The sequence below is a fragment of the Puma concolor genome, chromosome D4 (genome assembly GCF_028749965.1).
Source record: "Puma concolor isolate L17-30 chromosome D4, mPumCon1.1.hap2, whole genome shotgun sequence".
NCBI lineage: Eukaryota > Metazoa > Chordata > Mammalia > Carnivora > Felidae > Puma > Puma concolor.
In genome coordinates this window covers 57,826,239-57,849,902 of record NC_141679.1, presented here as the reverse complement: position 1 = coordinate 57,849,902, position 23,664 = coordinate 57,826,239, and the positions used below count along the sequence as shown (strand labels likewise).

Genomic DNA, 23,664 nt, shown 5'->3' with positions numbered 1-23,664 from the left:
CACAGATGGACAGGAATGTTCAGACAACTTTTGCATGAGGAATTCATCAGACATTGCAAAATGTTGCCATCCATATTTTACTACATAAAAGATAATGAAAGAGCCAGGAAACCATGTTTTACTTATGAACTGAAACAAGTTGGCCAAGAATGGTCTATCACAGTTATTCTCAAACTTTAACTTGCATCAGAATTACCTGGAAGGCTGACTCTCATAAACTTCTGATTCGGCAGGTCTGTGGTAGGGCCCAGTGATTTACATTTCTTACAAAGTCAGGTGATGGTGATGCCATGGGTTCAGGTCTCACCATTTGAGAACTGCTGGTTTATCATAAAGTCCACAATATACTAGATACACACAGGTGTGCACACTTGCTTGTTGCAAATTATGACAATTTAGTTAATTCTCTACTATTGACTTTGTAAATTATACTCTCCCCATCAACCTAATGGCCAACAGTAAGACTAAATCAGGAAGAAGTTACAGCTAGTCACTTAAGAAGACCATCTATTTAAGAGCACAAATGAATAAGTTTATGAAATACATGTTTGGGTACACAAAAGTGAGGTACATCTAACAACTAGGAAATGACATTGCCCTTTAAAAGCCTTTACTTATCTTGAAGCAGACATGAATTTTGTTTTTTTTGCTTAAGAGAACACTCTTTGGACCTCTCTATACCTTAAATGGTACCCAAGATTCCATCCTCATTTTTTTTTCTCACTACTCTTCCTGAGTTTTCTTAACTACCCCCCAGCTTTATTTATATCAATGGTTAATGACTTTGTTCAGGTTAAGAAATTCCTTTGAGAGTATGATTAATGCTACAGACTTTCTTCATAAAACTAAATGTACACACCTATATACATTTTACATCCAATTCAAGACATTCAGAGATTTTTCACTCAAGTCCAAAGGCCCCAGGTTAAGGATTCCCTATCTGTATGATCTGTAATGATTCAAACATCTGTATTCTTCAGCCTTATTTTTTATCCTGAGCTTCAGTATTACATATCCAAATATCTACTTAACATCTGTTTTTGGATGTCACACAAATGTCTCAAAATCTATAGGTACAGGGCGCCTGGGTGTCTCAGTTGTTTAAGCGTCTGACTTTGGCTCAGGTCAAGATCCCACAATTCATGGGTTCAAGCCCTGTGTCAGGCTCTGTGCTGACAGCTCAGAGCCTGAATCCTGCTTGGATTGTGTGTCTCCCTCCCCTCTCTGCCCCTCCCCACTCATGATCTGTCTCTCTCAAAAATAAACAAACATTAAAAAACCTTTTTTAAAAACCTATAGGTACTGAGGAATGACTGCTTAATATGGATGGTGTTTCCTTTTCGGGTGATGAAAAAGCTCTGGAATAATTAGTGATGGTTGCACAACATTGTGAATATACTTAATTTCACTGAATTGTGGTTATATTTTTATATGGTTATAGTAGTTTCACTTGTGTATTTTACCACAATTAAAAAATCTACACTCACAAAACTGAAATCATCTCTATTCCCCATCTCTCACACCCAAAATCTGTGCGTTCTCTTGTATTTCCTTTGAACATCAGTTACTAATCATTTACCTAGTGGCCCAAGCCAGATACTCGAGAGTCATCTTGACAGTGCTCTTTCACTCTTCCATTTGTAATTAATCATGAAGTTCTGTATATTCTCTCATTAAGATTTAAATTGAGACAGTCACCTACTTCCTCTATTTCCAAAGCTTCTAGCTAAGTTCACCATTAACCTCAGAGACTCCAGTTTTCCATCTTCCCAGCCTCCAATCCTCACAATCACCCCCAGGACAAAGGCATTACTATCCCCATTTCACAGCTAAGGAGACTAAGCCTTAGAGTGTACTTGCAATTTGAACTTAGGTAAAAGTTTCTGGGAAAGAGTCCACAGTGGTGACTTTTCCTTCCCTAGATCCCTTGTATGCTGGTTATTCTATGTGTTGTGTCTCCTCCCACCCAACTCCCTCTGCCCTGTTCTGGGAAGCTGACCTCTATGGACTACATCACCCGGACTACCTTGTCCCTGAGCTCCTATCTGAGTTTTGCCAATGGAAGGTACTAGCTGGAGACCTGAGGGAAGGAAGAGAGAGAAAGATTATTTTATTTCTTTACTTCCTTTCTGCTTATTGCAGCTGCTTAGTCCTTATGGTCATAGCTCTTGTCAGGCAGTTCCTCTTCCAGATTGTAGCTGTAGGTGGGCTCTGGTAACAAGACTCCCTTCCCCTTTCCTTTCAGGCCTAGGAGTCCTACCATTCCTTTCTAGTTTCTGTTAATACTGACCATACTTCTATAAATAGCCCTTTGGTTAAACTCTCTTCAGTTAAACTTTTTTGAATGCACCAGCTGTTTTTCTGCAAGGATTTTGACTGATAAAGTAGGAAAACAATGAATCATATGTTCCTGTACTTTCATTCAACTTCTAATATCTATAATAGAGTCTCCTTCCTTTCCTGTGATCCAAAGTTTTCCATCCTTCTGAGACTACCTGGTCTTCCAAGAAATCTCTCTAAATACTGTAACCTACAGAACAATACTGTCGTTACCACTATTGTGCCGAATCTAATATGACATTAGTACTCTATTGTCCTCTAGTTCTGATTGATAAGTTTTGTCAGTCTGACCATCCCTGCAAGGCAATAAGCTCCTTAGGTGTAGGGAACTTCAGCAATTAGAATCTCTAATGACAAACATATTTTAGGGGGAAGGAACCTTAGAGGTTACCCTAACTTCCTTATTTTATAGATTGGAGGTTCAGGTTTACACAGCTATGAAATAGTGGCAAACTGAAGTCCATAATCTAGATTCTTTCTATTGCTTCATCATGCTGTGATACTACACTGGGTACTTAGTGGACACTCAATATGCTGGTGACTCACTCCTAAATGCATTCAGTTTTTGTTTGTTCAATGCTAGGCCCTGTGCCTAGATAACTATCTGGCACACAGTATGTGCTTGGCAAATATTTGCTCATTTGAACCTGCAATGAAAGACTAATTCCTTGCAGGTTAATCATATAAACTTGCTCATATAAACTCAGAGAATCATTTATAATAATAATCCCTTATACACCTGGAGAAAATGTGTATTTTTCAACGTGCTTTCACATTTAAATGAGCCCATTTGCTCCAAGGTAGACATAGCAGAAATTATTAGTCTGTTTTAACAGATACAGGAAACAGAGTCTCTGAGGAGTTAAAAATCAAGGTCCCTTTACTTGTATGTAGCAGAGCTGAGACCAGTATTCATGTTTTTTGACACTCCAATACCATTTTGACTATTCCATGTTGCTTCTTCAGGTTTGCTTTCGCATCTAGGTATAGCAGGTTCATTCAGGAAATTCATCTAAATATTCACAATGAATAGGTAGATCATACACTTGTGCTCAAATGATTTTGTCCCTTTAAAAATCCACTGTTAAAGGTATTTCTACTTCTGATTAGGTACAGTCTGCAGAATATCACCATTCTTGATTATTACAAGGCCTGTTATTTCTCTCAGAGAGGAAGGTTACCATCTGTTGTGTTCTAGAACAAGGGATACAACACTTTTGAGACATCACTTCCTGTATAGACCAGAGCCAGGTGCTTTTATAAGTAGGTGTTGGAAAAGAAACAAACAACCTCTTGTCCTTGGCGTGACCTCACTGGAGAGGGGATGACACAGTGGCTTTCTTCAAGATCAAATGCCAGAGAGGTACCTATAAATATTTTTATTGCATCCTCTCACCAAAAACACTTTGGTATAGAGTTCACCTGGGTTTTAGCTACTAGGATGATTTCTGATCCTAATCAAAGCATTGCAGAAACCAAAGACAACCTATAGATACGTTATCTATCTTCTTTGGATTTCAGTTTCCATTAAGAGCTCAAAGTATTGGCTCAGAAAAGGACCCAAACCAAAGTCCTACATCAGGGGTCACAAACTCAAATGCCTACCAGATGCCAGGCAAATAAAGCAAAGCCTACTGTAAGAAAACAAGGAGTAATAGAGTCTGTAATAAACTACAGTAAATTAACACTTGCTTCTCAACTCCAACCACCAGTTGCTTTGAGGGGAGTGTGAGCTAAGAGTCAACAGGTTTTTTTTTTTTTTTTTCATTTTTAAAACTGGAAATCCACATTTTTTAAAGTGTGAAGTTTGGTTTTAAAAAGCTACTAATTCAGGGGCGCCTGGGTGGCTCAGTCGGTTACGCGTCCGACTTTGGCTCAGGTCATGATCTCAGGGTCCATGAGTTCGCGCCCCCGTCGGGCTCTGTGCTGACAGCCTGGAGCCTGCTTCAGATTCTGTGTCTCCCTCTCTCTTTGACCCTCCCCCGTTCATGCTCTGTCTCTGTCTCAAAAATAAACAAACATTAAAAAAAAAAAAAAGCTACTAATTCAAACTTATAAGCCTGTTGCAAGCCTTGGGTAGCCAGCTAGAGTTTGACTTTTCTTTATGGAATAGGTCTCCTGTGTCATATAAAAGAATTGTAGCAAAGTGTCACTTTCAAGTCAAATGTGGGGTAAGATTTATGCCTCTCCGTGAATGCGTATAGTGTTGGGAGAAGTGGACAAACTCCATGAGTTAATAGGAAAGTGCCCTAGATAGGGATTTGGGGATCTATTTCATAAGGTAACTGAATAAATGTGTCCCACTTTGGGAAGTATTTGGTGGGGGATAAAGATCCCCTTTGTTAGGCATCTGGGTAAATAGATCTTCTCTGGAATGTCTTGGAAACCCTAAGTATACTCAAATACGAGAAGGGAGCAGTAAGCTTGAAGAGTATCGGGAGAACAGTTTACAAGAGGAAGATGGACAAGTAAAACTGCGAAGTACAGAGCTGTACGAATGTCGGTAGTACGTGGGTACAATCTCTTCTGTGTTGGGAGGGAGAAGGCAATAACCTCTCCTACGGCGCCACCTTCGGGCGCTTCTTGCTCACCATTGCTGTACCGCCGTCAACTCCAGCAGCCTCCATCTTAACGCTTTCTGCGCAGGCGCCCTAGAGCCCCAGGATCCCGCCTAGAGCAGAGCCCCGCCCCTGCCCACACCCCTCTCCTCTGGAGCCAGCCAACCGCCCCTCCCCACCAGTGTTTCTCGAAGGGGTCCTGGAGTAGTTGGCTTGTCTTTACGTACTCGAGTGCTCTCTGTGCAGGCTGCTGGGCAACAGAGAAGAAATACTCAGAGCCTGCCTTTGGGCAGATCACAGTCTTATGAGGGAAGACAGACAAATTGTAACTAATTAAAGTGTTGTGTAAAGGGGTTCAGGTTGGTTGGGTTCTAAAGGCTGCTAGTAAGTATCAAAACCTAGAAGACAGTGGAAAAGGCTGCAGGCCATTCTAGCAAGGGGGAACTCAATGTGCAAAGAAAGGCACAGAGAGGTAGAGGAGTGCACAGTGTGGTGAGGGTGAGGAGGGGTGGGGGAGGGGGAAACCGCAGGGACTTGGGGTTTAGAATAGCTACAGGATGGTGGGCAGTGTCTGCACTGTCCTGGAGGGTCTTAGAATTTTTCAGCCTGAGGGCTGTGATAGATAACAACTAAACAGCTTTAACAGGAGAGACTTACCAGAGTAGGTGAAGAGGGCAGGGGCAGCATGGAGGCAGGTGATAATCACAGTAATCCAGACAAGAGGAACTAAAGGCCACTACTCCACTTGTGGTACTGGGAAATGAGGTGAGACAGTGGATTCAACAGGCAAGTTTGAGGCAGAAATGATAGAGGGCAACTGGTTTGGGGAAAGAGAAGGAGGAAGTTTAAAAATGACTGGGGAACTGAACTGCAAGGGTTTATTTAGCAAGCAAATGGAGGGGCGCCTGGGTGGCGCAGTCGGTTGAGCGTCCGACTTCAGCCAGGTCACGATCTCGCGGTCCGTGAGTTCGAGCCCCGCGTCAGGCTCTGGGCTGATGGCTCAGAGCCTGGAGCCTGTTTCCGATTCTGTGTCTCCCTCTCTCTCTGCCCCTCCCCCGTTCATGCTCTGTCTCTCTCTGTCCCAAAAATAAATAAACGTTGGAGGAAAAAAAAAAAAATTTAGCAAGCAAATGGAAATGAGCTGGAAGACTGGAGTTAATCTGTCCTGTGCTCCCATTCAGCCCCCACCCCACAAGGGCTGAGAGACTAGGTGAGCGCTCTTCTTGCATAAGCTTCTGATTTCCAGACCAGGAGATCTCACTTATACCTTGTTTTCTCCCATATAGGAGACTTCTACTCCAGCTTTTCTTCTGGAATTTTCCCAAATGAAAGGCCAATGTGCACTCCTAGGCCTACTCCTCTGTCCTGTACTGGCAGCCTCAGCCTTCTACCAATCTCCAGAGGCACACATCTCCCCAGAAGACCCTTACCTTGTCTTCACAACATGGACTAGTTTTCACTAGCGTATGTCATCTGCTACTCTTCTGGACCTTTTGCAGGGAGCTGATGCCCTGAATCCCATGACTCTGTTAACTGGATTGGTGGTCTCAGGTCCAGGCCAAGATGCTAGCCCATTACCTGCTTTACTGCGTGGTGCTTATCCAAAACTCCTTTAGGTCCCACCACTTGTGAGGTGGTGAGGAGGGAGGAGGCAGTGAAGGGCCAGGGGTACAAAATCTACCATTATACAGGATAGTCATTTCTACAGTTTTCCACACTTTAGCAGAATTACCAGACCCCAAAGGCTGCTATAAGATAATTTATTACACACTAGCCAAAAATGTCCTGTAACAATGGCACATACAATAATTAACAACAGCAAAGATGCTTAGTTTCTTGTTTCATGTAACGGCCAGCACAGCTATGGATAACACAGAGTCCTCAGGAGGTCCAGGAGGCTGCTACCAAGGGTATCCAAGAACCGTGTCACATCTCTGATGAAGGGTCTGAGAAGTCCATATGATCTCCTGAAAGAGTTCATCTCTGACCTCCCAGAAAATGTTGAAGCCCCCTCCATCCAGCCTGTACAGAGGAATCATAGTCCAAGTTCCCTCTGTAGGGTTGAACATCTGTGAGGGGAACAGCATCTGACCTAGATGAAAGGGAGTGAGGCCAAAGACTAGATTCTTTCTGCAAAGGGGAGGACAAACAGAAGGCAGTGGCCATAGGTGAAGAGGACTCTTTCTAGACTGGTTTCTACAATTTTTGGCTTTGTTCAGGGCCTACCTAAGAAGAAAATACAGCCCTCTCTCCTGGATCCTCCAACTAGGCCTCAGGTGCATACACAAAGGAATAGCCGCTCATGTCTTGAAACATCACTGCTCCCTTTCCTATAGGAGTGAGGGAGGGGGACTCTTGGGCAGGTAGCCTGTGGTGCTTGGGTTCCAAAGAATATTCCTGCTCAGGGCTCTGAAGTTATCATGTGAACCTCATTCTACTCATGACATATAATTTGGAGAAAAGGATTAGCACAGGTCATTTCTAGAAGGTATCTTGTTCAGTTTCAAAGCCTTGTTTTCACAAAACCAGTGGATCCTGGTTTTAGACTGCTTGAGGGACAGTCTAAATTCTAATTTGTATGTTCCTGCCCTGGCATACTCCAATCCAGACTATAGGGCTCAGTGACAACTGTAGGCTCAACTGACTAGCTAACCAGGCACATGCTCCAGGCTCTCTAATGGTTCAACAAGAACCATTGCTCTTCTAATGGTTTATATGTATGGGTCTAACTGAATAAGGTGTGGCATGGAGAGGGGTCGAGATGGGATAGGGGGTGAAGGGGTGTCTACCAACAATAATGGCTGACACTCTCAGAAATGTCTGTTCTACCTCCCTATGCAGTAACCCTGACAGCCCAGCTCCTAGCACCACAGACGTGCTGGTCAGGGACTCCTGAGCCTTTCTGAGAAAATATTCTCACCACCCCAAATTTTTCCTTAAACTGAAGGAGTCAGCCTCTTGACTATGAGGACCCTAAGCTGGATATATAGTAATTCTCACTGGCCCTGATTTGTGAAACTGATGCCATCCAGTTGGCACAGGAACCTGGGTGCTCAGCTCCCCTCTTCCATGGAACGAGACTCCGATTTGAGCTTCACAAACTCCCGAGCCACTTCGTCATTGCTCCTCTGAGACAGAATCCGGAGAATAGTCATGCCTGTCTCATCCATGTGGATCTTCCGGCCCAAGGGGCACCAGCAAGCACAGCTTCCCTTGGCTGCCACATCCCTCAGAGGCATCACAGCCAGCCCCAGAACACGATCCTCCCGGGCAAAGCAGTAATCCTTCACACATATTTGCAACTCATAGGCTTCTGGCCCCTCTTCATTTCCCAGGAGGCTGTGAGCATAGGATGGGTGGAGGGAGGAGGCCAGAGCTGAAAGAGCCTTCAACTGAATTTTCCCCAGCCACCATCCAATCCATCCCTCTTCTCCCCTCTCAAGTCTTACCCCCCAGCTCACCCCCATCCCAGAGTCCTGCAGGTTCCCCACCCTGTAACTCACAAGTGGAATGTCTCATTATACTTGGGAGCCCAGTTGTTGCTCTTCGACTTGGTTGTGAACTTCCTCTTCTTATCACTTTGGTGTGGGCCAACCATGGTCACTTCCACAAAGGGCCGGAACATACCTGCTGTCTGCCACTTGAGGTCATTGGCAGCCACCACTGCCCAAACAAGAGAAGCCTGTGAGGGATCCTACCAAGTGTTCCCAATTCTTGAGCCCTAGGTGGCATTCCCCTTGGAGGAAGGCTAAGTTAGAGGACTGGGATAAGCAGCCCCTGTCTTCAACTGATGAGGCCACTGCATAAGAAAAGGACTGAGACTTGTAAGTCTGTGCCACTCACCTTTCACTGTGACCTTGTGCTCCCCAGTTCCAGGATGTGTAAACAAATCCACCTGAATAGAGATTTCTCCCACAGGATCATCCACACCAGACCCTGAAGGACAGATGGACAGTTGATCCCTCATTGGAGAACTCTAAGACATCAGGCCTAATTATCCCAGGTGAAACTGAGGAGTTAGGAAGCCCACTTTACACCCTAGAGCATGAAGCAATCACCTAAAATAGCCATGGGGAAGTAAGCAATGGGAGAAGGGAAAGGAAGGGGATAAAGAATGAGGCTGCGTATTAAAGTACATTAGACTAACAACATTTTAGGTGTAAGGTCTTCCAAAAGTGCACAAGGAATCTGTCAGTTTCCCCAAACCTCTCCTATCTCCTAGGATGAAGAATTTTTCATTGAAAGGTACTGGAGGACAGTACTGCCACCCTCTATCTTTGTCTGGGAACTAAGTCCACCCTGTGGTGTCTCAATGGAACAATGTGGGTCCCTTCAAGCCAAAAGCAACACCCTCCCACCTACCTTCAGAATCCTGAAGGTCACTGCTTGGGAGGCTGCCTTGCTCAGACTCTGTCCTACTCAAAACCTGGACCCCTCTACAAGCAACTTCCCAGACCCAATCTCTAGCCAGTCTGTAGGCTCCCCTAAGCAGACATCTCACCAGAGATAAAACTTCTGCACCCCAGATAAAACTTCTTTATCCTAAGGTGGAAGGATGGGGGAATCCCAAGGACAGAACCATTATTAACCCCATCTCGGACTGTATTAATACATCACTCATCTCTGATACTTGGGATGGAGCTTCTGAACTTTGACACATGGCTCCCCTACAGCCAGCCTAAGAAGCTCATTCTAGTTCACAGGGGACAGGTGTTAGCCTATGTTAGATTCATGTGTGCAAGGTGTACAACATAAACATACCCTTTTCCGGCCGAATGTCCTCATTAGCAGTGAACCTAATACCTTTCCCATCATGCACTGAGTGAGGAAAGGCAAGTCAAGAGGTAGTAGCAGCAGTAGGATAGAAAAGAAGAACCAGTTAGAGGTCTAAGGAGTTAAAAGCCATTCAAAGCAACTCTGCACATTTTCTGGGGGAATACAGAGATGAGGTGGAGAGGGAAATCAAACAGTTGAAGTCAGTGCCTGAATGCTCCAAATTAGACTTCATGGGTCAAGATCAATGTAATCATGGGGAAAAGCAGAATATACATAGAGAAGGTATCTGAAATCAGCAGGGCAGGAAAGAGAGACATTGCAGGCTCTAATTTCTTGGCCTTAAATAATAAAGCAACGGGTATAAAAGGTACACACATCCATCTCGATCCTCCCCCTGCAGTCCCCACCTCTGCTCTTACCTCATATGTGCCCATTTTAGCCTTTCTTCATCTTTACATCTAGCCTAAAACTCAGTATTTCTAAAAAGCCTTTTTGGATTAACTCAGATACTTCCCTGATGTTACAGGCCTTTCCATGTACAACTCTGTAAAAGATCTCCCTGTCCCCTTGAACAAGGCTCATAACTTCTTTCCTCCCTTTTCTTCCTATCCTGGACTTAAAATAAGAACAGATGTGGAAAATGGAGCAGTACTGCAGGTCCTTTGTATCTTTTCACCTTCTATTAACTCTAGTCCAATGATTTGGATCCCACTTCCCCTCCAGGTCAGCTCTGTGCTCTGGATCAAAGGCTCAGTAAGGCCTAAGTCCTCCCATTCCCTCCATCAGGTTCTCTCCTCCAGGCAGCACACCTAAGTTTCCCAGAACAAGCAATAACAAATGTGCCTGAAAGTCTTTCCTGGGAGGGCCTGGCTCCTGGGTCAGGGTCAGAATTTCAGTCTGAACCATATCTATGTAGATGTGTTTTGTTATAGAGAGGCCTGCCTGGAGGCAGGGAGGGGTTCTGAGGACTAGAAGACACTGGGAGAAAACCAGCTGCCTAGTCCCTGTGCATTAGCATCACCCATGAGGCTGGATGGAGCATCATTTATGCACAGAGATCCATTATGCCCATGATCCACACCCTCCTTTCAACTGTTCCCATGGTTTGCCTCTCCTAGTTGCTGGGGTTTTTTTTTTTTTCCCCTCTCATCCACACTAGACAATCTATAAAGTCTTTTTTTGCTTCCTCCCCCCCAGACAGTTTCCAACAAGGCTCCCAAAACTATGAGTCTTCATGAGTGTTTCAACAACTTATTCTCAAGGCTTTCCGACAAATATTTCCTAACAGGGTATGCTCTTTGAGCCGAATGAACATGTGCTAGCCAGGCAATGTCTGGGAAAAGAATTGCAGGCCCATTTACCAGGTCCCTGTGATTCTCCTGTCTGGTATGGGTACAGTGTGGAAGTGAGTATTGGGGTCCCTCAAGAAATCCTGGGGTCTGAGTTTGACAGGCTCTCTTAAGAAGTACCTGGATCCTCCTTAAGGGCTGGAAAATTTTGACTCCCTAGGGGCAGAAGTGTATCAAGGAGGGGAAGATAGGGACCTAAAGCCCTTAGGTCTTACCCTGGGCAGTCTGTGAGCGAACAAAGGTTTTGATAAGCGTGTCTGTGGTCTGTGTGTACAGAGATAGGGCATAACGTAGGGACTGTAGATCTGGGCTCTTCTCCAGGAAAGTTTTCTTCAGCCCATTACCTCCCGCGTGAAAGTATTGCTGAAAGACAAAAGAATACCTGCTACAACCCCATCCCCTTACACGGAGGCAGCTTTCCACACTGTCCTCAGAGAAATCACATCTGAGCAGAAGCTCAATGAAGATGCCAAAAAAGGATGATGAGGACAATAAGCCATTAAATAAATAACAAGATGAGGAATACCATGTAGAGTCAGAATCTCTCAGATGAAGTGTATTAGTTGGGTAGGAGCAGTAAGGGATGACCACATTCCTGGATGTGAACTTTGAAGTATGGATCTATCTAGACAGGCAAAGATCTGGAATAGAGCATTTTAGGCAGAGAGAGTAGCTAAGTACTTTTTTATCCCTCCGAACCCTTAAAGAACGTTATACTTATGGCATACCTCTCCCAAATGCCCTGCATCACACTTCATATGTACCTGCCTTATTACAGCTTTACCAAATTATAAGCATCTTAAAGCTAGGAACTATATGTGATTCTCTCTGTATCCTTCATAGTGCATAGTACCATGTGCATAGGTTTCCCAGTTGAATGAATCAATGGGTACCAGGAAAAAAAAAATCCTTTGGAAACCCAAATGAATGTATACGTAAGTGGAAGTGGGAACTTTCAGCCAGATGTGGGGTATTAGGATCTGGAAGATTAATTCCCAGTGGAAAATATTCAGGAATGGCAATGAAGAACTAAGTGAACTGAACTGTACTCAAAACCCAGGAATAAGTGCTCTGGGTCCATGGTAAGTCATCTGAGACCATACAGAATGGTCTGCTCCCAAGACCATTTTGGTTGCTCCCAAGCAGGAATATCAACATAGCAAAGAAAGAAACAGACATAAAAATCACTCCCTTCTGGATGTGGGGTGGCAAGAGCCCAAAGAACATCTAGTCTGACAGAGTAGAATGCCAATGCCAAGAGGTAGTATGACTGAGGTGGGGTAGTATGACTGTCTGGAGAAGGGGAAGGCTCCACCTTGATGGTGTCCAGAGCGAGGTCAAGGATGGCACACTGCTTCGGAGTGAGACTCCGTGTTTCCTCTCGAACCATGTGGTCCTGAAACCCCAGAGAAAGCAACAGCATCAGGACAACTTGGGGCTGTCATGAAAGTCTTTCTCCCACCTGCCAGCCCACAGTACATGTTCCTCTCATTCCCTTCCTCTTTAGTCTCCAAAGCTCACATTTCCTTCTTCCTGGCTCCCACTCACCCCCCAGCCTCAGAAGACTCCATCCATCCATAGTACCTTGAGTTTGGAAAGATTGCTCAGCTCCTTGGCAGCAGTGAAGATCAGCTGGGTGCCCTGGGCAGAAAAGAGATCAGTCAAAAGCAGAGGACTCCAAACTCGATCAGGAAGTGTGGAGCAAGATAGGGGAGACAGCAGGAGGAAGTGGAAGGGGAGTGTCCTTACCGTCTGGTCAGTGAGTGGGGGCAGAACAATCATCCTTTCCATTGTGTTCATTACCACCCGCCAGAGCTCCTTCAGTACACGCTTCAGGACTGTCTTCTCACACACAGTGGCAAAGAGTGTGAGGCTGTAGACCCACATAACAGGTAAGACTGAGAGTCTGAGAGACACCCCTCCCCAAGAGGCTTTTCGGATCGCCTCTGCCTTGCTTGTCTCAAAGGACAGTCCTGAGTGCTGTACTCACTTGCCATCCAGGAAGTCCATGAGAGGCCGGAGCACACTATCTGCATCCTGAGCCACTGAGGCCCTGGCGCTGGGGGATGCATTCCCTGGGCCCCGCACCTGGCCCAGGATGTCAGCCATTTGTCGAACACACTCATCAATCCGCACCTGAAAACTATACATGTGCCCACAGTGCAGCCCTCCCCTCCCCAAACACACATTGACCTTGGAGCAACACCAGCTATTCCGTCCCACTCCAGCACACTCTGGTGCAGCTCCAGCAGGGACAGCCAACAGGAGAAGTGGGAAGATCCACACACCTACAGCTGGATGGATAGGTGTGGGGCAGGAGTTCTGGGATTGGCCAGGGACCAGATCTCGCTCCGAGGGCTATGTGTTTTGGGGCCACTTACCTGTTTCCAAATACCATGCTGAGCTCATCCAGAACCGTATTCAGTTTCACCTGCAGCTCCTTCAAACTGTCTGCAGCTTCAGGATCCAACTGTATCCATAGAAGGTGTGTTTGGCTAAGCTGATTTTCATACCCTTTTCCTCCTTCCTGTGCCCCTAACTCCTCCCTCATAGAGCCTTTATCCCAATTCCTACTCAAATCCCTCAGCTTAAAGCAGCCCAGATCCTAAGCTAAATTCCTGGCCTATACCTGGTGAGGAGAGGGTAGAGATCTATGGCCAGAACGCTCAGGAACAAAGGTGAAGTGCAGCAACCCCACACCCCGAGACCTACCTCCTTGCCTCCCATGGCCTCAAACATTTTCTCCAGCTGGACTCTCAGTTGCTGCATGTTGTTCATCAGGATGCAGGGCTTTGGGGACAGATGGAGGTGTTGAGTCTTGACTGCTTTCAGCACAGGACCTATCAGCCTAGGGTACCTCTCTCATACTACTCCAAAAGCCACAGGGAATTTACAACACATAACCAAATACCGCTCTTCCTTCCTAATCACTGAGATGTGGAACCAATTCAGATAATTCTCCTTGAATGAAGACCAGAAGCAAATGTTTCTGTTTTTAAACCAGGTGGTGGGCCTCAGGTATTCATGGCATCATCCTTTATTAACTTTCTGTCTTAAGAGATTTTTTGCTGTGGCTGTTGTTGTTGTTAAAAAAGAAAGACTATGGGGCGCCTGGGTGGCGCAGTCAGTTAAGCGTCCGACTTCAGCCAGGTCACGATCTCGCGGTCCGTGAGTTCGAGCCCCGCGTCAGGCTCTGGGTTGATGGCTCAGAGCCTGGAGCCTGTTTCTGATTCTGTGTCTCCCTCTCTCTCTGCCCCTCCCCATTCATGCTCTGTCTCTCGCTGTCCCAAAAATAAATAAACGTTGAAAAAAAAAATTAAAAAAAAAAAAAAAGAAAGACTAAGTAAAGATCTAGCTTAGTAGAAGATAAAGTACCAAATAGAGGCTCAGAGGAATTCCTAGTCAAGTTCTTCTCTTATGTGGCATAATCTCAAGCAAAGCCCTACTAGGAACCAAAAGTCAGGAATATCATCCCCACCCTCAGCTCTGAGGATAGCCTTAAAAGCAAGGAGGATTCAAATGTCTTCCATTCTCTTCTCTAGGGTCCCAGGGCCTGACCCTCACCATTTTCTCCTTTTTGCAATAATCTGGGAAGCTCTTTGATAAGATGTCTGCATACTGCATCAGCACCTTCCCGATGGTCTGAAAAAAGAGGAGAAAAGGAAAGGAGAGGGAACCCTTAGCTCTCCCCACAGGGATCTTGCCTGAGGTCATATCCCTCATCCCAGAACAGTAACAAAAGGAAGGTAGAAGGGAATCTCACAATAAGGGGACAAAGCTTCCTCTCAACCCCAGAAGACAAACCCCCAGTGTGCCCCAGACACAAGCAAATGAGAAGGGGGTAATTGCCAGAGTTCCCCTGAAGGACATCACAGAGAGGAACTGTGCTTGGGCCTGTGACAAGGCCATGAGCCTGGTAGTGGCAAATGGAAAGGAGAAGGGAGAGTCATGGTCACCTTAGCAAATCTCCTCATGTAGTGGGCTAGGATGTTGGGGTCTGGGCATTCCAGCTTCCGGATGATCTCAAAGCTCTGGTTGAGCTGTGTGAAGACGTCCACCACAGAGCAAGAAAAGAGCGCATGCTCTGATGTCTGCTGGAACTAAGGAAGGCCAACAACAGGATCATCATCTTCAGCCACTACCTTTTCCCAAGTGTGCAGGGCTCAAAAGGACTCTGCCCAGCAGGAGTGGCTCTTTGGCCCTCAAAAGCCCTCCCTATGAATTCCACAGGGCAAGGAACTAAAGCCCTGGAACTTTTGCTGATAGCTAATTGCTGGGAGACCTGGCCTGACCCATGGTGCAGTCCAAGCTTCCAACTTACCCCATCCTTCTTATCTCGTTCCAGGGCCCCACGTAGGAATTCCAGGGACACATCTTCATTCTCATCCAGCCACTGCAGGACAAACTGCTCAAACCACCTGCAGCCAGGCAGGAGAATTGGGGGTTGGAGCAAGTGGTTGGCAAATGCTATGTGCCTAACAGCTACCCCAGACTCGGGTCTTCTGGAAAGTAGGGCATGGTTTGATGCTTTTCTCTTTCTACAACAGAGCCCAGAACTGGCAGTCTCAAGACTGGCTTACTGAACTGAATTGAAGACAATAGTCCTGCCCACCCCTAAAATGGAGGGGCCCCCTTCCCTTCCCTCTGTAGTGCCCGCATGATGACTCACACTGGGTACTCAGGCACCTGCCCCTGGAGGGCAGGCAGATCTCGCACGTATTCATTGTGGAGCCACTTCACCTTGAAGTGTAGGTTCATGTAGTCAGCACTCTTACACAGCCGGTCTTTCTCATGCTCTAGTGGTGGGGAAGGAGGCTGGGGTCAGGTCCCAGCAGTAGGAGCCATGGTTCCTGAACTTTCCCAAAGCAGCAGATCCGGTCGGGCCGCTCTATCAGATGTCTTAGAACAAGGGTGACTCCCAATCACTTCCTTACAACCATTTCCCCCAACCAGTACTCTGCTCTCCAAGAGCCTGGCCTAAATCTTCCTTTAGAGACTAAGCCAGACTCCCAGATAAGGCCTACAGTCTTCTAGCTGCTTTAGCTTTTGGAAGTGTCAACTGAGTAAATGGCCCCTGGTAAAGAAGGCCAGAGGGTGCTAATGTTGATTAGTGAGGAGACTGCCCAGGACTAGAGCAGGATGGAGGTTCCCTAGGACTTCACTGATCCTAATAGCTGGGCCATTCCCTCAGATGGGCTTAGATGCAGAGATGAATAGCTATACATGGTATGAAAGGGTCATTGACAACTACACAGAGACAGGGAAAACCAAATTGGGCCCACTTTGATAGAAAGAGCAGCTGAACAGCCAGAGTATAACAGCATCTTGAAGTAAACTGAAGGGCCCCGGAGCACAGCTGAGAGACTGAGAAAATGAACTCTCAAAGAAGTATGCAAATAAGAAGAGTCAGTTTGGAAACCGTGGAAACACAACCAGATGAAAGGGCTATCATGATGCAGAAAATGGGATGCTTATTATGGACTTTTAAGGTCATCTAGCTGGATCTCCAGAGTCTTCTGGAAAATCCAGGACAAACATCTCCCATAGCTTGCCCAGAATGTCTGGAGCACTGGCAACAACCACATGTTCTCTTCATCCACCCCCTTTATAGATAAAGCATTAATCTGAATAATAAAAGCCTTATATATAACATAATGGTAAAAACAGGCAACTGGGTAAGAGTACTGAGCAATAGAGAAAAAAAAAGGGCTCAGGGTCCTTGTGAACTCTACTGCTCAACTTTGAGTTGCTATGGGTGATGCTCTTCCATGTCAAGGCAGAAATCCAGTCTGGGGCAGTTGGCGCTTGTGAATTAGTACAACACACACTCAAGGAAGAAATGGGAAGCTGGGATTCAGTCTCAAAAGGCCCCCAGTCCCAGGAAATTTCATCTCCTGGTACAGCAGGTAGCACCACCTCCAGGACATCAGAGAGACTTCTCAGGGCTTGTCCCTTTGCTTTCCACCCACACTCTGCTGTCCTTAAACCAGTCCACGAACCTGGAAACATCAAAAGGCACCAGGAAGAGGGCTCTGCTTCCTTTATGTTCAGTAACCCACTAGAAGTGGAGGCAGAGCTGCTCCATCACTCCAAACCTCCCGAACTGCTTTCTTATAGAGACCAAGGTACTATATTTATTTAACTACCACTTTCTCTGTCAACCCATTATCTGTACTCTGGTCCCAAATCCCAATTTTTATATTAACTTCTGTGGTATGAAAACAGGATGACTGGTAAAATGCTGGTTGCGCTTTATTCTAACAAGTCCCACGGAGTCCTGCTCCAATAAAGTTGCTCGAGGTTGTTGCTGGGAGGTAGAAGTATGGGGGTGGTTAATCTTTCAAAATGGACAATCAAGTCTCTAAACCTTCTCCTGCCCCTGATTTCCACATTCCTCTCTCCATTCATTCATCTTTCATCTTTGAAGAGTTCTTTCAACCTCATGATTTCACTTATCTAGCTTGCTGGTATCTCCCCCAAATCTCTCTTTGGTTCTGATAATGTCTGCATAAGGCTTTGATGGAACATCTCACTTTGCCAGGATTTAACTCTAGCCCCCATCTTTCAGCATCTAAAATCTCTGGCTGAACTTTAACAGAGTATACATACTAATCATAGCCTCTTGTTCAATGCTGAGCTTCATCCTCAAGTCTTCCTTCCTCCTCTTGATTCACATCCAGTTAAATCACCAGTCCCTGCTGATTTTACCTCCAAAATTTCTCTGGAATCTAACCATTTCTTTTACCCAGTCACTTGCTAGGTCTTGTTACCACCATTTCTGACCTGGATTACTACAATAGCCTCCAACTTGGTCCTTCCTCCTCCAATACAATTTCTTTCTTTTCTTTTTAAAAAATTTTTAATGTTTATTTAAATTTAACAAATTTTAAACTTTTTAGTTGTTTATTTATTTTTGAGAGAGAGAGGGAATGTGAGCAGGAGAAGGAGACACAGAATACAAAACAGGCTCCAGGTTCTGAGCTGTCAGCACAGAGCCCCAAGCAGGGCTCAAACCCACAAAGGGCAAGATCATGACCTGAGCCCAAGTCAGAGACTCAACCTCAACCGACTAAGTCCCCCAGGCGCCCCTCCTCCAACCCATTTTCCATACAACAGCCAGCGTGAGTGGCCTTTCTATCTTATAAACCTGATCATGTGAACCCCTTAACAAAGGATTGCTATTCACTGGCTCCAAACTGCCTTAGGGTAAGTCCAAAAGCTTAAACATGGCTTACCACCTCCTTTATGACCTGGCTCTGTCCTACTTTTCTATCTTGATGTCCTATTTATCTCTTCCCCTACACTCTAACGTGCTAGTCACACCGAACTACTCCTTTCAGTTTCCCAAACATGACAGCTTTCTAGACCACACATCTCTGAACATACTGTATCCTCTTCCTAAAATGTTCTGTGTCTCCCTTTCCCATCACTACTACCTCCCCTCCCCACTGGCTAAGTCCTACCATCCTTCAGGTTTCAGTTTGTATATCACCTCCTCCAGGAAGCCTTCCTAGATCCTTTTCTCAGGTTCTCCTAGAAGTCTTCCTGGGTGTGGATTACATTGCTCTCCTCTCAGCACCCTATGCTTATTCCCTTCATGGCTCTTAGAACTTTAAACCATAACTGCCAATTTTTATGTCTGTTGTCTAGAATAGTATGTGAGCTTCTCAAAGGGCTGAGCTTATGCCTCATTCATCTCTTTGGGGTTCCAACAATTAGCACAGTGCCTAGCACAAAGAAAATACTCAACAAGTATTTGGTTAACGGGCTGGGGATCTATTGCAAAGGGGCAAGAAGAAACTTTCTGTTCTATATTTTAATTGGGGTAGTGGTTATACAGGTGTGTTTATTTGTCAAAACTAATCAAATTATGCTCTTAAAGGGTTTTTTATTTTATGTATGTAAACTATACATTTGCATGTATAATGTAAATGTATAAGGGTGGAAGGGCGCCTGGGTGGCTCAGTTGGTTAAGCATCCGACTGTTAATTTCGGGTCAGGTCATGATCTCATGGTTTGTGGAATCAAGCCCTGAGTTGGGAATTCTCGCTCTTGAGATTCTCTCTCTCCCGCTCTTTCTGCACCTCCTCCACTCAGGTGCATGTGTGCACGCACCCTCTCTAATAAAATTTTTAAAAATGGGTGAATGGTAGCATTTTCACAGTCAGAGTTAACACTATCCTTTTATCATCCAGGTCTCCAAACTCCTACCCTTCTCTTGCCCTCCACATTCTGACAATTATGAAGTCCTATTACAACCTCCTTCCAGGAGCTATCAAAATGCATTCTTCCCTCTTCAATTCTCTGCTCTAACCTCAGCCCCATCCCCTCAGCCCTAAATTATTACAATATTATCTGCAGTCCCTGCTTCTCGTCTCTCCTTGTTCCACCTGCCCCCATTTTCCACTAAGGTGAAATCTTATAAAAATACTACTTTGCTTACACTGCATCTCTGCTCATGAGCCTATAACGGTTTCTTACTGTCCTTAACAAGATTTATTCAGTGCTGAGTAAATGCCATGCAGTATGCTAAGTATATTAATATGTCTCAGTTTCTTTATCAGCTCAGTGAAATAGATGCTATTATCACTCCCATTTTATGGATGAGAAAATGTGAGCTCATAAAAACTGGTCTAAGAACACACTGCTGATTAGGTGGTGAAATTGAGATTTGAAACCAGGTCAACTTTCTTTCTTTTAGAGCAGTTTTCAATTCTTTTGTGTTTGTTGCAAACATTAGCAGAACTCCCCTTTAAAAAGAAGTCTTACCTAGAATCTCATATAAGATTGATAAAAAGCAGAATTGACTTAACTAGCACCGGGTAAAAAACCTGGAGCCCAGCACCCTTCTCCCCCTGCCCCAGTTTTCCCTTTTCACTTAGCTCCTAAGATACCTTTGTTTGAAAACCTCTGTCCTACCTCATACTATCTTTGTGAACCTGGCTCGCTTTTCATAGGTATTTCTTTTTTTCCCCTCAAAACCCACCAGAGCTGGATTCTTTAAGAACTGGGACTATACTCACCCCCATCAGGCTTGCTAAGTGCTGCCTGGAGAGGGACAAGTGACTTCCTCACTGACATGAAAGGCTAAGGCCTGGGCTACCACCCCAGACTTGACCCAATGTGGGCAAGAGGCAGCCATTGCTTTGGGGCAGAATTCCAGAATGTGCATGTACAGACTGTGGCTGTCTCAAACTTAAACACTGATCTTCAAGGTTTCTTTCAACCTCAAAACTTACTGCTTTTAAACCTCAAAAGTTTAAGTCTGAGGGTTACCCACAGTCTGGCCACGCCACCAGAATAACAGATCCAGACTCTGCTTTGTCCTTGCCGCCAGGCTGCTCCCCTTTTTTTCTAAGTCAATTCACACAGACTGAGGATACAGACTAACATATATAAACAGATGGGAAAGGCAGCTTAATAAGTGAACACCGAAGGGTACAAATGGGAAGGCTGGACACAAGCAGACAGTGATATCTTTGTGGACCAAAGTAAGAAATAAGCTGAATGAACAAGATCAATAATAATTTGTCCATCACACTACTTTATAGGAGAAGCGAGGGAAGTATCATCTTTTTGGCTCTGTCACGCCAATCCAAAATAGCTTTTAAGGAAAGCCAGGCTAGGCAGCCTCCGGTAAGAGAAAATAATCCTATCTGTGTAGTTAAGGTTCTGTGATTCTTTAAAACTGTAAAGATAAACTTCATATGACCATTCATACCCCAAGGAGTGGGCCACTTGAGTATCCAGCATGGGAAGAGATGCTCTCTGGGCTGGGGAACGTCTTAAACAGGGACGTGTTCTAAAGCTGGAAGGGGGAGTCCACATCCACACAGCCATTTCCATTATTAACTTGGCTGAACCTTTGCCTACCCAAGGACTCCTGAGGCCTATGCCTAGAATCCCTCTAATTTCTCTGTACCATTCACCCAGAACTTATAGTTGTCTGGGAGAAGAAAGGGACAGTAAACAAGGTGGTTGGGCAAGGAGCCTATAGACCACTGCTTTGGGCACACCCTTACCCTCCAGTGCATATTTCATGTCTTGGGCAAAGAGCTGCCACATCACTTCTGCGCTGACTTTTCCCACATTCAACTCCTGAGGAAACCTGGATGATGGAAGAAGCCACAGTCAGAGAACAAAGCAAGAGCTATTTGATTTGACTGATTCCAAAGCTGACATGCCTAATCTCTTGGAGGTCAGAATGAAGAGAGGAGAAGCCTAAGAAACAGGGCTAGGTTCAATCTGGAGAAAAGGGACCCAGGAGCCAGTGGAAGGACAAGTGGGGGCAGAGAATTCCCTCAAGCAAGGTGGGCCCAGGGGAGAGGATGCCCAGAAGGCAGGGATTTGAGACCCAGAGAAGTGTTGAGTATAGAAGGCAGGCCCAGGCTAAAGAAGATGGAGGAGAAAGTGTGAGGGGGTGGACGTAGAAAGCCCACTTTATTCACAGTGGACAGACACATACACACATGGTCTCTGGATCCCCTGGGACTCCTACGGCAGCCATTCCCAGGGGCCTCTCACTCCAGGGAGGCTGGCTCAGTCTGGGCAGGGCCCCCCATTATGTTTCCACACCTGTCTCCAGAAACAGTTACTCAGACAGATACAAGGGACAGAGGGACAGACGGATGTACAGGAGGAAGAGGTGGCACTGCAAACACACAGAGATAGGAAAGAAAGAGGCTGTTAGACAGATGGACAAGCCAACCACCAACCACACAGGGCCAAGTGGGTTGATACGCACTGGTTCAGAATGAGTGTGTAGGAATTCTTATCTTCCTCTATGATTGACACAATGAGTGTGATGAGTTTGGGCCAAAAATCCAGGTTCCGAATGCTGGGTCCTTGTTCCTCTGGAGGTAGCTCCTGTTTCTTGTTGCAGGGGAGATGGTGAGAATCAGAGTAGAATGTGCAGAATGTCTCCAATCTTCCTCTTTCTCTTCCCTCCCCACACCCCTCTTCTAGAATCAGGTACCCTTCCTCTTCTAAGCCTGTCTTCCACAAGACTGCCCATGTTCTGTCAGAGGGGTGACTGTTGGGAGGTCCTTATACACAAAGAGTCCATCCCAGAGAACTTCTCCAGCTCCAGGGCACTGATGTGATAAGCTTGGTCAGTCTAAAGGACATAAGGATGCCTGTCCCCATTCTTCATTCTCTCAGTAGCTAGGAGTATGGTGACTCTTTGGCCAAAGTAAGTTGCCCCTCCAGCCTTACTAAGTAGGTCTAGTTCAACGTGACCCCCTTTGGCAGTCTCCTCTGACACCTTCCCTACATCATCACATGCACGTATACATTACAAGCTCTGAGAAGCTCCTTTAAGTTCTGCAGGAGCTACTGAACAGAACTAGCATGAAAGTGGGTCTAACCTTCAGGGGGTTAAGGACTTCCCTTAACCTCATGAATGCTATTAGGAGGAAGAACTGTATCTAGGAAGCTCTTCTCCTAGCAGTATAAGAAAAGTTCTTGGGGAACCAAGAATACTCAATGGGGATAAGATACTCTCTTCAATAAATGCTGTTAGGATAAATGGATATTCACATGCAAAAGAATGAAACTGGACCCCTATCTTCTACCACTCAACAAGAGTTAACTCAAAATGGATTAAGGACTTAAATATAAGACTTGAAACCATAAATCTCCCAGAAAAAACATAAGGAAAAAGTTCCTTGACAATGGTCTTGGCAATGAATTTTTGGGTATGACACCAAAAGTACAAACATCAAAAGCAAAAATCAACAACTGGAGGGGTGCCTAGGTGGCTCAGTCAGTTAAGCATCTGATCTTGATTTTGGCTTAGATCATGATCTCAAGATTCATGAGAAAAGGGACCCAGGAACCAGTGGAAGGACTGGCTGCCAGCACAGAGGCTGCTTGGGATTCTCTCTGCCCTCTCTCTCTGTGCCCCTCCCCCCACTTGCTCTCTTTCTCAAAATACACAAACTTTAAAAAATATAAATAAAATATATATTTTTTTAAAAAATCAACAAATGGGACTACATCAAACTGAAATGTTCTGTAGAGCAAAAGAAACAAAATGCAACGGCAACCTATAGAATGAGAGAAAATATTTGTAAACCATATATCTGATATAGAATTAATACCCAAAATATAAAGAATTCATATAATTCATCAATAGCAAAAAAGCAATCTGATTAAAAATAGATAGAAGAATAGGCACTTCTCCAAAGAAGACATACAAATGCCCAGCAAGTAGAAGAAGAAGTATTCAATATCACTAAACACCTCGGAAATGCAAATAAGAACTACAAAGAGATGTCACCTCATACCTGTTACAATGAATATCACCAAAAAGAGATAACAAATGCTGGCCAAGATATGGAGAAAAGGGAATCCTGGTGTACTGTTGGCAGGAATGTAAACTGGTATAGGCACTATGGAAAACCGTTTGGAGGTTCCTCAAAAAAGAAAAAAGAAAACTACTCTATGATCCAGCAATCCCACTTCTATGTATATATTCAAAGGAAATGAAATGACTATCTCAAAGAGATATCTGTACCTCCATGTTTGTTGTAGCATCATTCACAATAGCCAAGACATGGAAACAAACTAAGTGTCCATCAGCGGATGAATAAAGAAAATGTGCGGGGTGCCTGGGTGGCTCAGTCAGTTAAGTGTCCAAC

General features: G+C 45.1%; 2 protein-coding genes and 1 long non-coding RNA gene across 17 annotated transcripts in view; 1 reads left to right on the top strand and 2 right to left on the bottom strand.

Moving 5' to 3' along the window:
* Positions 1 to 4,967, bottom strand: part of LOC112854555 (phospholipid-transporting ATPase FetA-like) — a 100,749-nt gene extending 95,782 nt beyond the window's left edge. Inside the window, exon 1 of the mRNA XM_086683463.1 lies at positions 4,932 to 4,967. The gene's annotated coding sequence lies outside the window, so the exon portion shown is untranslated. The remainder of the gene's footprint in view (positions 1 to 4,931) is intronic.
* Positions 4,968 to 6,015: 1,048 nt separating this feature from the next.
* On the top strand, positions 6,016 to 6,729 carry LOC147574898 (uncharacterized). Its single transcript, XR_015242815.1, has 2 exons — positions 6,016 to 6,108; positions 6,185 to 6,729. It is a non-coding gene; the product is annotated as an uncharacterized LOC147574898 (long non-coding RNA).
* The window catches only part of UNC13B (unc-13 homolog B), a 258,065-nt gene continuing 241,045 nt past the window's right edge, over positions 6,645 to 23,664 (bottom strand). For 5 of the 15 annotated variants that reach the window (XM_086683436.1, XM_086683439.1, XM_086683437.1 and 2 more), the window contains 16 exons: positions 21,768 to 21,895; positions 21,046 to 21,131; positions 15,693 to 15,819; positions 15,345 to 15,441; positions 14,980 to 15,123; positions 14,588 to 14,665; positions 13,736 to 13,813; positions 13,405 to 13,493; positions 13,014 to 13,166; positions 12,608 to 12,896; positions 12,339 to 12,419; positions 11,239 to 11,386; positions 9,660 to 9,716; positions 8,742 to 8,834; positions 8,402 to 8,561; positions 6,645 to 8,237 (listed from right to left, as the gene is read on the bottom strand). In XM_086683436.1, the coding sequence (XP_086539562.1) occupies positions 7,952 to 8,237; positions 8,402 to 8,561; positions 8,742 to 8,834; positions 9,660 to 9,716; positions 11,239 to 11,386; positions 12,339 to 12,419; positions 12,608 to 12,896; positions 13,014 to 13,166; positions 13,405 to 13,493; positions 13,736 to 13,813; positions 14,588 to 14,665; positions 14,980 to 15,123; positions 15,345 to 15,441; positions 15,693 to 15,819; positions 21,046 to 21,131; positions 21,768 to 21,895 (2,094 nt within the window). In that variant the 3' untranslated portion in view covers positions 6,645 to 7,951. Of the gene's footprint in view, positions 8,238 to 8,401; positions 8,562 to 8,741; positions 8,835 to 9,659; positions 9,717 to 11,238; positions 11,387 to 12,338; positions 12,420 to 12,607; positions 12,897 to 13,013; positions 13,167 to 13,404; positions 13,494 to 13,735; positions 13,814 to 14,587; positions 14,666 to 14,979; positions 15,124 to 15,344; positions 15,442 to 15,692; positions 15,820 to 21,045; positions 21,132 to 21,767; positions 21,896 to 23,664 lie in introns of those variants that run through there. The other 10 variants (XM_086683440.1, XM_086683449.1, XM_086683445.1 and 7 more) reach the window with 4 other exon arrangements.